Below are 15,557 nucleotides of genomic sequence, written 5' to 3'. Positions count from 1 at the left end.
TCAAACCGAAGTTCTTCCCAAGGCCTCCAGAGCCCCACCACCTGGCCCTGCTCCCTCCCACTCCCCTCAGCCTCAAACCCCGCCCCCCCCAATCCCTCCAGTTGCCCTGGGCTGTGTTTTCTCTGTCACCCTTGGCCTGTTCCTAAATTCAAGGCCCTTGAATTTTCTCTTCCTTATCCCTGGGATGTCCTTCCCCCAGATGTCCACGTGGCTCGGCCCTCCTTTCCTCCAGTCATTTATTCAGATGCCATCCTTCAAGAGGCCCGGCCTGTCCTGCTTTTGTTTTCTCTGGAGCACTTAGCACCAGCCGGTGTGCTGTGGATCTGACTCATTTCACTTGTCGTCTGTCTCTCCTCACTCGGACCCTGCGCTCCAGAGACAGGGATTTCTGTTTTGCTCACTGCTGTTTCCCCAACCCTGAACTGTGCCTTGCACATGTGAATGAGAGTCTAGGGTGGACAGCCTGCTGAACCCCACTGCAGTCATGACAGTGACCACATACACATGCGTCCAACCTGTTCAGGGCCTTCCATTGGCAGGAACCTCCTCGCCCCTTCCCTCTGTTTTCTGTAGTGATTAACAGAGAAGAGTGTCTTGGAGGGATGGAAATGTTTCACAGTCCTGATGCGTGATCTTGCTCCGCGCCTGAGACACGCAACAGGTTCATTCACCTCCGTCCCCGTGGACAGCACATCACCACTGTCAGGGCAGGGGTTTCCCAGCATCTTCTGTGAATGTGAGATTGATTGCCGTGCGGCTGGTGTTGGAGGCCAGCTGGCCACATCCACGCTTGCTGGGTGGGGGGAGATTTTATACCATTGTGTGTCTGTGGGCCTGCACCTTGATGTGGCCTTGGGAACATTGTTCCACAGGCCCTGGCCCAGCTTATTAAGCGCTCTGTGTATGCTGGGCCCATAGGATGCAGTCCCTCATGTGATCTCCCCAGCAGCCTGGTAAGGTAGGGAATGGGGCCTCAGAGAGGTTGAGCAGCTTAGCCAAGGCACACAGCCAGTCACTGGCCAGCTTAGGCGGGGGGGGACTCAGGTCAGTTTGGAAGCTTCTGTGAAGTGCTTAGCACTGTGTCCACACTGAGCAGACATGATAATAAAAATAATAATATAAATCATAATAAAAGAAAATATTTATAATAGCATTGACTGAGCACAGACTAACTGCACGCCAGGCGCTCTTCTAAGATGGCTGTACACCACCTGGCAGAATCCTCACAGCAACCCCATGAGGTGGGTGCGGTTGTTATCCCTATTTTCCAGGTGAGGAAATTGAAGCCCAGAGAGATAACTCGCAAGGTGGACTAGTCAGTCTCCAGGAACACTTCTGGCAACTCCAGTTTTAGCTCAGTATTTTCTGCTTTTTGTGGGGTGTCTCCAGGGTCCTGCCCTCAAGAGGCATCCTCCCCAGCCCGTGGGGTGAACAACACTCTCACAGGTGCAGGGCGGGAGGAAGGCACACTGGAGGACCCATTCCACTGTGCCGGACACTGCTCCAGGCTCCCCTGGGTGCTTGGGTCCAGGACAAGGAGCAGACTTGGGTGATGCAACATGACCCTCGATTAGAACTCTCTAGGGTTGTCCTAGGAGAAAGGGGGCAAGATGTGGCCTGTGCCACCCCAGGTGGGATGGGAGAATGGGAGGAGGAGAGGAGCCACTTTGAGACAGGTTTTTGGCAGAAAATGAGGAACTGTCTAGGGGACTGTGCCCCCTCTGGGAGTGCCATGTCACCTTTGATGGAGGTTGCAGGAGGGTTCCTTTGGGGATAAGGCTGAGCTCAGTGGCCTCTGGGGATTCAACCAGCCTCTCGAATGCACCGTCTGTTTTTGATGGCACATGCTTGTCCCGTTTTAGGAAGCCCACGTCTTTTGAGCCATGTTTGTTCGTTGCCTGGAACCCTTCTGCCTGCAAATTGTAAAGCCCCAACGAGAACCATCAACCGTGACCCCACTATGCGCCACTCCTTGAGCTGAGCTCTGGGTAACCAGGTAACCGTGCTCTTTCTCTCTCTCCCCCACAGCCCAGTTTAATGGCAGTGAGAAACGGCAGTCATCCCCCTCGCCTTCCCGGGACCGGCGGCGCCAGCTTCGAGCTCCCGGAGGGGGCTTCAAGCCCATCAAACATGGGAGCCCCGAGTTCTGTGGGATCCTGGGAGAGAGAGTGGATCCTGCTGTCCCACTGGAGAAGCAAATGTAAGTTCTTAGGGAGCAAAGCCCAGTCTCAGCAACCAGTTCATGGAGTCACTGTGGAGGCTCGTAGAAGGTCAAGGCCACTGTCAAGTCTGTCCGATTGGGGCTAGAGTGCGTGTCTCCTGATTTCTGGCCCTGTCTCTCCACGCTGTGTCGCCTGCCTTCCTTTAGTTGGCTAGTAGGAAGTTCTGTGAAATTGTCCACATGGTGCACCCCTCACTCTTATATGCTCCCTTCTAATTTCATCATCCAGCAAGTGAGTTTTTGAAAAGCTGAATGTATACTAAATCTTGCTGCCTAATTATATATTAGATTTATTTTTATAGCTGTAGTGATGGTTTTTTTTTTGTAGTGATGGTTTTGCCCCACATCTGCTTGATATTAATTGGGCAAGGCCTGGACACTCTTGATTTGGGTTTTCCCCAGAGATTTCCCAGCTTTAATCGGCGTCCAAGTCCCATCCCTGCTGCCCCTTTCCCTCCCTGCTTCTCCTCAACACCGCTGGTCAGTGTTTACTGCTCCTCCCCTTGACCATGATGACCATCTCACTTCTCTTCTGGGGTGTCAGATCCCTGCTCTGCTCTGAAACTTTCAGTGGCTCCCCATCACCGCCAGGATGAAGTCCCATATCCCATCTGCCGCTCACTCTGAGTTGCCCCCAGACTGCTTTCTCGGTTTCTCATCATTCCACGTACCTACCCTAGAGCGAGCTTCTCCAGGAGCTTAATAAAACACGTCCTGGATCCTGTGCTGGCACCGTCAGGTGTATCATCCTCTTAACAAGCGAATGTGGGATAAAGGGGGTGATCATCTTATTGCAGAATGGGAAAATCGGGGCTCTAAGAGAGGTGGAGCCTTGGCTAGGATATCACGGCTCAGAGTGCAGAGGTAGGATTCGAACTCCAGGACTCAACCCCACACTCTCCCCTCACTTTCCTGTCATATACACTTCCCCCTCACCCTTAGCACATGGCCGGCACGGAGTAGGCACTCAGTAAGGCCAAGAGATTAGCTGACACCAAGCCGGTTCCTTACGAGACTTCATTGTGTGCGTTATGTACTATGTTAGTCTCCGCCCAGGGGATTCTGGTCTCACCCAGCCGTCAGTGCATCCCTCACAGGAAATGCTCCCTTGCTGAGCAGGATGCAGAGTTTTCCGAATGATGTCATGTGCTCCTGTGCCCCTTTTTAAGCGTGTGCTGCAGCCTCCTTTGTGACAGCCCTGCGCCTGCTACATCAAGCACATTGGAGGTGGGGTGCGCTCCCAGCGGGTGTTGTGTTAATCACTTCTCACAGCCACACAGATTGGGTGGCAGGTTTTGCTTATTTCTGATCAAACTGTGAGCTTTTTAATCAACAAACAAAATATGATCCAGAGATCCCTGGGAGTTGGGAGCTATTCAGCATGCATCCTGACCAGGTCTGCCTGGGTCAGTCTCAGCAACCAGTTCATGGAGCCACTGTTAAGGCTCATAGAAGGTCAAGGCCACTGTCAGGTCTGCCTGATTGGGATTAGAGTGCGCATCTCCTGATTCCTGGCCCTGTGCTTCCTCCCTCCACACTGTATCACTGCCTGGGGTCAGCGGCCCAGCCTACCCTCTTCCCACTCCCAGATGGAACTTCATGGGCCCCTTGAGGGCAGTTCTGCCTTTCCTTTCCCGTTCCCACCCAACAAGGCCCTCGGCCAAGTCCAGAGTCATGACTGGCTTTTCCCACCACCACCACCACCCCCGCCCCCGTCTCATCTCTCTGGGATTATTCTGGCCTGCTGGAGACCCTGCCTCATCACCCGAGAGATGGGCTTAAATAACATCCCACTTCCGGCGGAGCCTGAGGACCCAGGTTCACTGTATCCCCCCACCTGGACTGGTGTTGCCTCAGAGATTAGGGGGCCCCTTCAAGGCCCGACTTCTCTCCACCCTAGCACAGAGGAGAGGGAACATGGGGACACTGAGGGATGTGCCCCAGTCTTAGAGGGTTATTGAAGGTGGACAGTCACACATCTGCCCGGGTACCCCTACCACTTGCTTGCTCTCCTGGGACGGTGGGAAGGCTGCTCAGGAACTCAGGGCAACTGCTCCCGGCCTTCGTCAGGCAGCCCACCGCCCCCTCCGTCCTGCGTCATTATTACCATCAGCATATGAACATGTGCCAGTTGCGAACTTCTTAAAGCAAATGAAGAAGTAATCCTGACGGGACATCCCCCTCTGGCTCTGGCCCCTGTTGGGAACATAAGCTCCATGAGGGCAGGAACCTGGCTGGGTCACCACTGCTCAGTGCCTGGCACATAGTAGGTGCTCAGTGAATAGCCAGCTGTCCACTCAATGGACAAAGTCCCCAAAGAGGGACTTTGGGAACTTTTTCCCACGTGTCAGCACGTCTTTCCCTTCCATCACCTGCCACTCTCTCACCCACCACAATCTGCATCCCTTTTCTGCCCGGGTCACCAGGTGACCTGCTCTGACCTCTGTGGCAGCCAGCACAGTAGACGGCTCCCTCCTGCGGAGACAGTCTCTGCTCCTGGTTTCGCTCCTGCCTCCCCCGCCGGATCCTTGCCTCAACCTGACCTGAAGGTTAGACTGTCCGAGGCTCAGTTTCCAGCTACATGCTCTCCCTGGGTAGTCTCAGGATGCTGGTGGTGATTCACCAGTGCGCTTCCCCAGCCCACAGCTCTCCCAGAACTCCCAACTCCTACGTCCAGCTGCCTTCGTGGAATCTTCGCTTGGCTGACGAATGGGCATCTTGAATTTAACACGTTCAAAACTGGACTCCTGATCTTCTCCTGGACACCCCCTCCTCCCCAGCTTCCCCACCTCCACAAACAGCATCACATCTACCTAGTTGTCCAAGCCACAACCCTGGAGTCATCTTGATTCCTTTGTTTGCATTATACCAACATCTAGTACATTACTAAGTTCTTCCAGTTTTCCATCCAGAACACAGCCCGAATCCATCCATCTTCTTATCTCAGGTCCTCCCATCTGGACCACTGCAGAAGCCTCCTCTCTCGTCTCCTGCTTCATTTCCCCTCTGGCCGCTCTTCAGGGAAGCCTGGCTAACCTTTTGTAAGATCATCCAGAGCAAGTATCTCTTAAGCATCTCTGTTTAAAACTCTCATTGCCCTCCCTATGCTTAGAATAAAACCAGACTTCTTCCCTTGGCCCACAAGGCCTCAGGGAACTGGACCCTGCCTTCCTCTCCACCCTCATCCTGTACCACTCACCACACTCACAGTGCTGGACCATTCTTGCTGCCTTTCTGCTCCGTGGACACCCCAAGCTCATTCCTACTTCTGGACCTTTGCATTTGCTGGTTCCTCTGCAGAGAACGTGTTTTCTTTGGCTCTTTACGTGATCGACTCCTTCTCACAGTGCAGATTCTCAGGTCAAATGCCATCTCTTTGGGGTCCTCCCCTGTCCATTCATTCCACAGTAAGCACCTCCCCTGCCCCAGTCACTGCCTTCTCACAAACCCAATATTCCTACATAGCACTTGTCACTATCTGACATTGTTTCCTGAATCTATTTGTTGATTCTCCATCTCCCTGCATCGGTCCTGTGAGATCAAGGGTGTAGTAAGTGGTGAGTAAATATTGGATGAGCTCATGGATATTGGCTGGACTGGATGGCTATGGTTGAGTCTTCTTAATCCCTATGGTTCTGGCCTGAGTGGCCAGCTCTGCAAAGTCCAGCACATCCCCAAGATGGCCTGCTGCCTGGAATCTCTTTTCAGTCCAGACAAAGCCTCCTCGGGTGCAGGGGTTGGTCCCCAGCCGTGCCCCCCAACCCCAAGGACCACCCAGGCCCATCCTGGCTGCCCTCTCCCCATCCTCCAGTCTAGTGTCCTTTGCTCCATCTCTCCCAAACTCCTGGTTCTCCTTTGATCCTCGACCCTGAGTCCCCTGCCTTTCTCTCTGTGTGGAGTGACTGGAGCAGCGGGGGAAGGAACCAGCAGCTTATCCTGTTTACCCACCAGGGATTACCCTTAATGAGGATCCAGAGCCCCCGGAGGCCTGTCTGCCACCACCTCCCTTAGTGCTGCTTGTCCTGTGTTCAGGGGGCAGATGCGGACAGCACTTCCCTGGAGACCACTTCTAGGCCTTCCCTGAGGACGGCTCTGCTTCAAATATCTGAAACTTGTTTTCCGAATAAAACAGCGTTTTGTCAGCTCACTGGGGCTGTGTTATACAGGTGAAATTTCTCTTGTCTAACCTCTTCTCTCAAACACAGTCATATATCCTTTCTTAAGCATATCCTGAGCCTTCACGTCTCTGGGAGGGTGAGCGGTCACCTCCTGGCGATCAGTGGCCCGGTCCCATGCTCATTGGATGGGGATACTCACATCATACTCACGCTCCAGTCCTTGCTTTCCTAGAGCTGGTTGGGTTTTTTTTAGGTTATAATTATGTCATCCTCACTGCTGCTAACTGTTCAGAGCACTGCCTTTTATAACCGGCAGAAAATGCAGAGAAAGGCAGTGCGACGCTCTTCTCCAAGCAGAATGTCTGTACCAGAACTTTCACGGCTACTGTTCACAGGGCACTGCTGGGCAGGTCCAGGAGGCAGCCTCCCCCATACACCTGGGAGCTTAAAATGTAGTCTGCGTGGGGAGCAGCAGCCTGAAATAGTGATAGTTGGGGAAGTGACCCTTGGCCATCAACAAGTTCAGTCTCTTTCAGCTGATGCTCGTAGCTGCCGTTTGTGGAAACTCACCCCATTGCAGGCTGTGCACCGGCCCTTTAATGCATCGTCCCATTTGATCCTCACAACCCCAAAACAGGGGTGGAGTGATCCTAACTTGGTAGGGAACCCCGAGGTGTACCCAGGTTCAGCCACTTGCCCCAGACTGCCTGGCTGGCCAGTGGCAGAGCTGCATCTATGACTCAGCGACCAAAGGGTGATCCATCCTTGACCATCCAGCACCCCTGGTTCTCTTCCTGACCCCATCTCTGGCCACCTTCCCACTGATCCAGCCCCTCAGAGACTGTCACGTAAACAGAGACCCGTTCTGAGTATACCCGCTGGTCAGCATCTTAGGATCCTCACTCTGCCACTGAAATTGTACCTTCAGCTCTTTCAGTCTTGAAAATCAACGTTCCCCTTTTGTTCTGCAGTCAAGCATCTGTCACTGCACCCCTCCCTTCTGATTCTGCCACTCACCACATGCTGTCCAGAAGCAGTGACACTGGGATTTCCACGTGCCCAGTCGATGCCAGATGCACTTGACAGGAGCACTGGTGTGACCCCCCCCCACCCCAAATGCCTGCTCTCCTGAGTGATGAGCACCGCCCACTAGTCCCACAGATGTCACAGAGCCCGCACGTGTCCCTCCTGTCAGCGCCCTCTGACGGCTTCTGTGTCACTCAGATGGAGAAAGCCAGAGTCCCCGCATTGCCTTGCGCGCAAGGCCCCCGAGCCGGCCCTGCTGCGTGGCCTCTTTGGCCTCAGCACCCACCCCACCGCCTTGCCTCGCTCCAGCCACGCTGGCCTCCTTGCTGTTTCCAAAACATGCCAGGCACTCCCGCCTTTGCTGCCCTTCCTTCTGCCAGATACGCTCCTTTCCAGCTGCTGTCCTTCGTGGCTTCCTCCCTCACCTCCTTCAGGTTCACGCTGAAATGTCACTCTCTGCAGAAGGCTTCCCTGGCAGTTGCTTAAAATAGTGGTCCCTCCCGCCAGCTCCAAGCCAGGCAACCCTGCTTCGTTTCCTCCATAGCCTCCACACTAGACCGGAGGCTTCATGGCGAGGAGATCGCGGGTCTGCTCACTGTTCTCTCCCCAGGACCTGCGTGCAGCAGGCATTCGGTCGATGTCTAGTGAAATGACTGAACGCACGGATACACACATGTGCACAGATGCACGCACACACACAAACGCACATGCACTGCCTCGTGACAAGGAGGCCCGGGACGCCGACAGCTGCCCTCGGATAGGCTGAGCCTCGTCGGGGAGGAGCGGATTTCAGGGTGTCAGCTATGGGGGTCCGTCCCTGCTGGGTTCTGACCCCGTCTCTTCTCCGCAGATGGTATCACGGAGCCATCAGCAGAGGAGATGCGGAGAACCTGCTGCGACTCTGCAAGGAGTGTAGCTACCTTGTCCGGAACAGCCAGACCAGCAGGCACGACTACTCCCTCTCCCTGAAGTGAGTACACCTTGGCCACCTCCTGGGCCCTCAGCAGCCTCCAGCGATGCGTGGCCTGGCCCCAGTGTCTGGGGCAGAAAGACCCGCCAGTGTCCCCCAAGGGAACTTGCCAGCATGAGTTATTTCAAGCCTCGCTTTTCCAATTTGATCTTATTCTGGGATACAGAGGAGTTTTTATGTCCTCTGTTTCTGCCCCCCACAAAGAGGGGGGGCATTTTCCTAGAATTTATATTAAATATCCAAGAGTAGCTTTCACACGTACGGTGAGCCAGGGACTATCGAAGTGCGTAGCATGCCTCATCCCTCTCTCAACCCTCACACAGCACTTTGATGAGAAACATCTTGTCCCCATTTTGCAGATTAGGAAACTAAGGCTCAGAGAGGGGCCATGGCTGGCCCAAGGGGCAGGGCCAGTACTCAAGGCCTGGTGTTTGACTCCCCACTGTTCCTGCTGCCGCCGTGAGAACCACCCTTTCCTTACGTTCTAGGTTGCTGTTTGGGAAATTTTCACTTTTAGGTGTCACACAAAGGTTGTGAGGAACACTGGGAAGAGCCAGGAAGAACCTTGCTGGCATTATCACCTGTCAGGTCTTTCTGGATACGAGGCCATTGCTTTCAGGATAGGTGGCCCTGCCATAAGAAAAGGGTTTTTTGATTGAGGGCTTCATCATTTAGTGCCGTTACTGACTGGATGGAACCCAGCGGATTGTCTGAAACCCATTTTACAGACAGGAAAACTGAGGCCTGGAGAGAGGACGGATTTAAAGAATTAGTGACAGAACTGGGGTATAAACCCAGGCCCTTCAGCCAGCACAGACCATCAGGAGTGGTGCAGCCCTCTGCCTGCTTCCTTTCTGCTCTACTCACCATTGTTCAAGGCCATGTGATAGAGAGAGGGCCTGCTGGGATGCAGCTGTCAGGAGAGCCCCGTGCAGGCCGGGTGGTGTAGTCAGTAGGGTCAGTGCAGCCAAGGAGAGAGAGATTGGCCTGTGTTCTCTGCTCAGGACTGACCCCACCTGAGAGGGACAGTGACAAATTGCAGAGCAGAGCCTGGGCAGGAAGCAGAGGCACTGGAAGTCCGCCTGGAGAAGGGAGGGTGTGTGGAGACTTGGGGGAACCACAGATCTCTCAAGGACATCAGGGCAGAAGTGGTAGATGGGAGAGTTATGGGCAGGCAGATTCCAGGTCAGTGAGAGGCGCAGTTCTCTAACAGAGCCAATCAGGAATCAGAACGATCCAAAGCTGCCTCAGGAAATAGCGAGTATCTCATCACTGGGGGTGTGCAACCAGGAGCTGGACAACCGCCTTGCCAGGGAGGACATGGAGGGGATTTCTAAGCAGCTGGGAGGGCACCCAGGACAAACGGCACATGCATGCTTCATCGTCCACCATCAGGCCTGACAGCTTAAAGAATCAGGCCAGTTATTGCAGCCCAGGAAAATTCAATACACTAAACCGTGGCTGGGCTGGAGGCGGCCAAAGCCAGAGGGCCACGGTGGGGTCAGGTGCACACCGCTGGCTGTGCTGCCTGGGACCAGGGGGTCTTCAACTCCCCACTGCTCCATGCAGCCCCCTCCCTCCCTTACTGTTCGAGGTAACCTAGCAACCCGGGTGCCCATGAATGATGCTTCCAGATCTTCACCTTCCCACCTCAAGGTGAATTGTGCCTTTCTGGACTGCAAGAGGTAAAAGAAGCAAGTGACATCAGAGATGGGACTCCTGTGTCACCACCTCTCCCTGGTGACCCAGACAGCCTGCCCACGCCCTGGGCTTCCTCACTGTCATCACGCTGTGGCAATCTCTGAGTTCCTCAGTGGATCTCATTCTTCCTGGAATTCTGTCGTCTGGGACCAGGCCAGAGGCGTCTTCCCGAGAGGGCTGATTGAATGCACAGAGAAAAGGGTGGGGCTCCCCGTGCCAGGCCCAGTCGTTCATCATGAGGGCCAGGGCCCCATCGCACTTCTGTTCATTCACTGGGCGCGTGCTGGGCCCCTGCACTGGGCAGGCCTGGCTGGACGTTGGGGCCCCTGGTGACCCCACCACAGCCCTGCCTGCAAGGAAGAAACAGCCTCCCAAGTTCCCAGGATGTTTTGGGGCTGAGGCGCCAGCATGGGAGCACACAAGGAATCTCGAGCCAGTGGCAGGAGTACTCATGCCAGCGGTGCCTGCCTGGTCCATTCCTCAGTGCCCTGAGCCCACGCCCTCCATTATACAAACAGGCCTAAATGCCAGCTCACCGATGGGTCTTTAGAAGAGTGTTTCTGTCAAAGTCCTAAGAGCATAATTCCCTTTTCGTTCCTGGTTTGCTCCCTTCCCTAGACCGTAGGACCACTCTCGGGATGGAGAGCGCCTTGATTCTCTTCTGCTCTGTAACAGGCTTATAGTCCAGGGGCCGGGCTTCCCCACTTGCTGGCCTTGTGGCCTTGACAGCCACATCACCTTTCTGAGCCTCAGTGTCCTCATCTGTGCATGAGAGGTGACGCTGCTCTTCTTACATCAATGCTTTTCAGTGCCTCTGGCTCTCCGGAGTTCCCCTGCCCGTGGGCTCGCCACCCATTGTCCTTGGAGTGCTGTGGCAGGATCCCCTGCACCTCCCAGGCGAGGGGAGGAGGTGGAGGAGACTGAGGGCGCAGCCCAGGGGCCTGCGCTGGGATCCCAGATCAGAGCACTCTGCCGTCAGGCCCAGGTTTGTCTTCCTGGACCCGTCCTGTCAGTTCTCATTATCAGGAAGTGCAATTTGGGTGACTGATCTCTGCCCATGGGTGCTGGAGGTGGAGGGTTTAGTTTTGCATGCTTGTCAGGAGCCATTAGCTCCCAAACGCCAGAGGGGTGGTCTTACCTGGTCAGCTTTCTCTTGAAGAAGGCCAGAAGTGGGGAGGAGGGCTAGGCCATCCGTGGCTGGCCAGAGCAGCCCGCCATGTGGAGGTGGGCTTGTTTTCCAGAGCAGCCTCAGTTCCCAGTGACCAGTCAGGCTGCCGGCCAGGGAGTGACACCTAGCATTCATCACCTCAACCACAAATGGAACTGCCCTGGTACTGAATGTCCTGGCTGCTTGGGGCAAGTGCTAGCTTTGCCAGCCACCATGGAGGGCCCGGGACTCTCACATCCCGAAGCCTCCCTGGTGGGGGTAGGGTGGGGAGTGGCATTATCAGGAGTGAGGTGCAAATTTACATTGGAATTCCAGCTATGTTATCATGTGAGCCTTGGGTCATGCTATGAGGGTATTCCAGGGTGGAGGAAAGTGTTTGGGGGAGTCTGGCCCCAGAGGACAGGGCCCTCCACCCCTCCCGTCCTTCCCTCAGCACATATTTATCAGAGCCCTTGGTACCAGGCACTAGGCTGAGCAGCAGAGGGAGCAGAGGAGAGGACAGCCCGGCCCAGGCTGCAGAGCTCCCAGTCTGGGCCTTGTTGCTTGCATGTCTGCACAGAGGCCCTTGGGGGCCGGAGCTGGCGCTGGAGTGAGAGGGTCTGGAGAAGCTGCTGCGCAGAGGTACACTTAAGCCTTAAAGAAAGGGTAGGCATTCCCCAGGCAGGGACAGTTGGTGGGCATCTCAGGTGGAGGGGACAGGCTAGGCAAAGCCCTGGAGATGCAGAAGAGCCTGGGCAGGACTCGCGCCCTGCAGAGGACCTGAGACTCAGTTCTTAGTGACGGGGCCACTCTCAGGCACCCGCCTGTATGCTTAAACCCCACTTCCACCCTGCAAATCCACAGCACTTCACGATTTAGAAAGCCTGCGCGTTCGCCTCGGGACAGCCCCACGGGGTGGCCAGGGCAGAGATCACCATCCTCGTTCTCACCTTAGGGTGGAGGAAGCTGACCGACCAGCTGAGACTGGAGTGGAGGCAGAGGACTCCCAGCCCAGTGTCTCCCCACCCGCTCCCAAGCACTCCTTACACCGGCCAGAAGGTCATCGGTGTCGAACCTGAAGCGACCGTAGAGGCGGCCTGCCTGGTCCAGTCCCTTTGCTTCATGGCTGGGGAGACTGAGACCCAGAGGGGATTTGTGACTGACCAGCTCCCCAGCTGGTAGTTGACCACACTGACAAGAGAGATGGCAACTGCTTCCCACTGTGGGGACCAGGCAGATCCCCGGACCAGCCTAAGCTGCCACCCACCTGCCCCTTCACCAAAACCCCCCCGCACCCGTGGCAATCCAAGATGGCGCCTGCCTCCCTCACCTCCTCGCATCCATCCAAGTCCCCTCCATGGCGGACGCCCCCACCCGTGAAGCAGTCTTGCAGAGGTCCTGCCTCATTGCTTTTGAACACTGCCCTCATCCCCTCCTTCTGCAGAACGCTCCCTCTTCCCCTCTCCAGCCTGACCTGACAGGGCGTCAGACCCTTGGCGCCCTCTCAAGCCATCAGCACGCACGCTGGCCCCAGCACCAACCATTGACCCCTGCTACACTCACTCTAGCCTCGGGGAAGTGAAAGGTTGAGCGTTTAGAAGCTGGCAAGAAAACATCACCCTCTAACACAGTTTACTGTTTGGAAAGGCAAGCAGTGGGGGAAAGGGATGAAAAATCTCATTAAAAGGGCTCTTTAGGCACTTTGGACTGTGAATGACTCTTTGCAATTTCTAGTTTCATGAGTTTTTGCAAAGGAATATGGACAAGATGAGGGAAACAGGACTCCAAAGACCAGAGGTTTTGCTGCTGAGGGCCGGGAAGGCAGGGAGAACGCCAGGGCCTCCTCGTACACAGGGCAGGCTCTGCCTGTTCTGGGCACCCCCCGGGGATGGGGGCAGACAGAGTGGCCCTCCTGAGGCCTCAGCAGGGATGCCCCTGCTCCTTTGACAAGGGCCCAGCCCTGTTCTCTTTAAGCACTGAGAGCCCCAACTCCAGTGGGGGACATGGCCCCAGGGAGCCCTCACAAAGGGGCCTCACAGCATCCTTGCAAATGTGTAGCCCAGATTCTGACCTCAAGAGACATTTCTGGGGTCTGACCTTTTTCCATCAGGGTACAACTCAGCCCTGATCACTCAGGAGCCTTCCTCAGCCCATAAGCTCTGCCCCTTCAGTGTCTTGTTATTTAATGGGCTCCAGTCTCCAGGAGTTCATAGCCCAAGCGGGGAAGAAGTGGTATTTACACGGGGAACTCAGATACTCATAGAACGTGTTTAAGGCTCCCCAAGGCAGAAAATGCTCAGGGTTGTGAAAGAGGGAAGGAACCAGAAGAGGGGGTGTTTGAAGGCTGGGCAGATCTTAGACCTGTGCACAGGGTAGAGAGGGCAGCCAGGCAGAGGGAATGGTACAGAGGCAGGAAGTGCAGAGCTTGTGTAAGAACAACAGATGACATTGATGGGAGCCAAGGAGAGGGGTGGCCCTAGTCATCAGGCTGAGGAACTGGGGACTCTAACCTGTAGGGCAGGGAGCGTTCCTGAAGGTTTTGAGCAACATCGCAGTCATGTCCCCAGAGCTGTATTCTAGAACCATTCATGAACCAGGGTGTCAAATGGAACACTTCTCTGCCTCCCTCTCCCCGACATGTCCACAGACATGCCACCCGAGCTAGCACAGTCCGAGAGGTGGGCAGCACGTGGCCACACGTCCCAAGGGGAGATCCAGGGCAGCCCTTTTAAAGATGTAGAGGGAAGGGGCTTCCCTGGTGGTGCAGTGGTTGAGAGTCCGCCTGCCGATGCAGGGGACATGGGTTCGTGCCCTGGTCCAGGAAGATCCCACATGCCGCGGAGCGGCTGGGCCCGTGAGCCATGGCCGCTGAGCCTGTGCGTCCGGGGCCTGTGCTCTGCAACGGGAGAGGCCACAACAGTGAGAGGCCCGCGTACCACAAAAAAAAAAAAAAAAAAAAGTAGAGGGAAAAGCATGGGCTCTGCAGCCAGAGATACCTGGGTTCGAACCCTAGCTCCGTCTCTTACCTGCTGTGTGGTTCTCGGCCAATGACTTTACCTCCCTGATGATCACCTAGAAAGCCACATAGGCCACTCTCATGAAGTTGTTGTAATAATTAATGCAGCTCAGCAGGTATATGCCAGTCTCCGCTCCTCCCAGCTTTCCCGGAGCCTTTAGAAATTGCCGTGGAGGCAGCAAGGTAGACAGGGCTGCACCAGGTCAGGCGCCCTCGGGGTGCGTCTGGGCTACATCTGCTTCTGGATGACACGGGCGAGTGTCTTCCCTGTTCCCACAGAAGGAGGGTCTTGCATTTGATTCGTAAATTTGCTTCCAGGTCCAAGCTGTCTTTCTGCTCAGTCCTAAGCGCGGTGGGAAGGAGGGAGCGGGACAAGAAGATGCCTCCTGCTCTGATTGCTAAACGAGGCCCGTCAGGTTCCTGCTTGGAGCTGGGGGTCTGTGCTGACGGCTGGGCAGCCAGTCTTCACCCAAAAGATGCTTCCTGGGAGGGTGGTGAGCGTAGCAGGGCCAGAGGAGCTGATGGGCTGCGTTCCAGGGGCGCTGGGGGCACATTTCTCTTAGAGTTGTTTTTCTTTCTTCTCTCCCCTCATTGATTTATATAGTAGGGGAGAGAGTTTTCAAACAGTAGGCATGTCTGGGTCTAGGCAGGCGGGCCAGTGATTAATCTTAGTTTGTTGCTGCTGACAGCCAGGAGCAAGAAATAATAAAGGTTTGCGGGGCGGGGAGGGGCGGGGGATGAGGAAAGGCTGCTCGCCCTGCGATCATCGGCAGGGAGCACGGACTTCATTTCCTTCTGCCGTCTGAGCACCCCTTGTCGGGTCGACATCTGAGGCTCCAGCCTCTCAGCTCCATGGGGGCTGCTCCCATGGCCAAGCCCCCAGGGTGGTTCCCCAGATCACAGTAGAGCCTCCCCGGCCATTGTTGGGTTCCCTGCCCAGCATGACCTCCTGCTCCAGGATGTAGGACTCCATCACCACCACTTGCTCTCCTCTCCAGCCTGCCCTTGAGAGCAGAGCTTCAAGAAAGGCAGGTGTGTGCTGCCCGGGGCACTGCTCTGCTGACCAGGGCCCTGGGTTCCTGGCTGCCTGCTCCCGTGACTCTGCACCTCTCTGAGCTGCCAACGGGGTGTGAGGGCTGGAGAAGGGGGAGTACAGAAGAGAGGTGGGGGTCAGGCAGACCGGCACCGGGGTAGCTGACTGACTCCAGGCAGACAGTGATGGCAGGAAGGGGTGGAGTGAGGAGGGGTTTTGACATGGGCCTTGGGAAGTGAGGAGGGTTGAGGCGGTTGGGGATGGGCAGGGTAAGGAGCTGCCCATTCTGAGGAAACAGCAGCCCGGGAGGACAGAAGCTGCCTAC

The 15,557-nt window shown here is 55.6% G+C and overlaps 1 protein-coding gene across 2 annotated transcripts in view; it reads left to right on the top strand.

Annotated features, from left to right (window-relative positions):
- The window catches only part of SHB (SH2 domain containing adaptor protein B), a 137,856-nt gene that overhangs the window by 102,163 nt on the left and 20,136 nt on the right, over nt 1–15,557 (top strand). Inside the window, exons 4-6 of one of the 2 annotated variants that reach the window (XM_029201532.1) lie at nt 2,029–2,200; nt 8,216–8,335; nt 12,139–14,900. In XM_029201532.1, coding sequence (XP_029057365.1) covers nt 2,029–2,200; nt 8,216–8,335; nt 12,139–12,262 — 416 coding nt within the window. In that variant the 3' untranslated portion in view covers nt 12,263–14,900. Of the gene's footprint in view, nt 1–2,028; nt 2,201–8,215; nt 8,336–12,138; nt 14,901–15,557 lie in introns of those variants that run through there. The other variant, XM_029201531.1, reaches the window with a different exon arrangement.

Source organism: Monodon monoceros, unplaced genomic scaffold (assembly GCF_005190385.1).
Source record: "Monodon monoceros isolate NGI ecotype Baffin Bay Population unplaced genomic scaffold, NGI_Narwhal_1 Super_Scaffold_5, whole genome shotgun sequence".
NCBI lineage: Eukaryota > Metazoa > Chordata > Mammalia > Artiodactyla > Monodontidae > Monodon > Monodon monoceros.
This window is presented reverse-complemented; position numbering and strand designations above follow the sequence as displayed.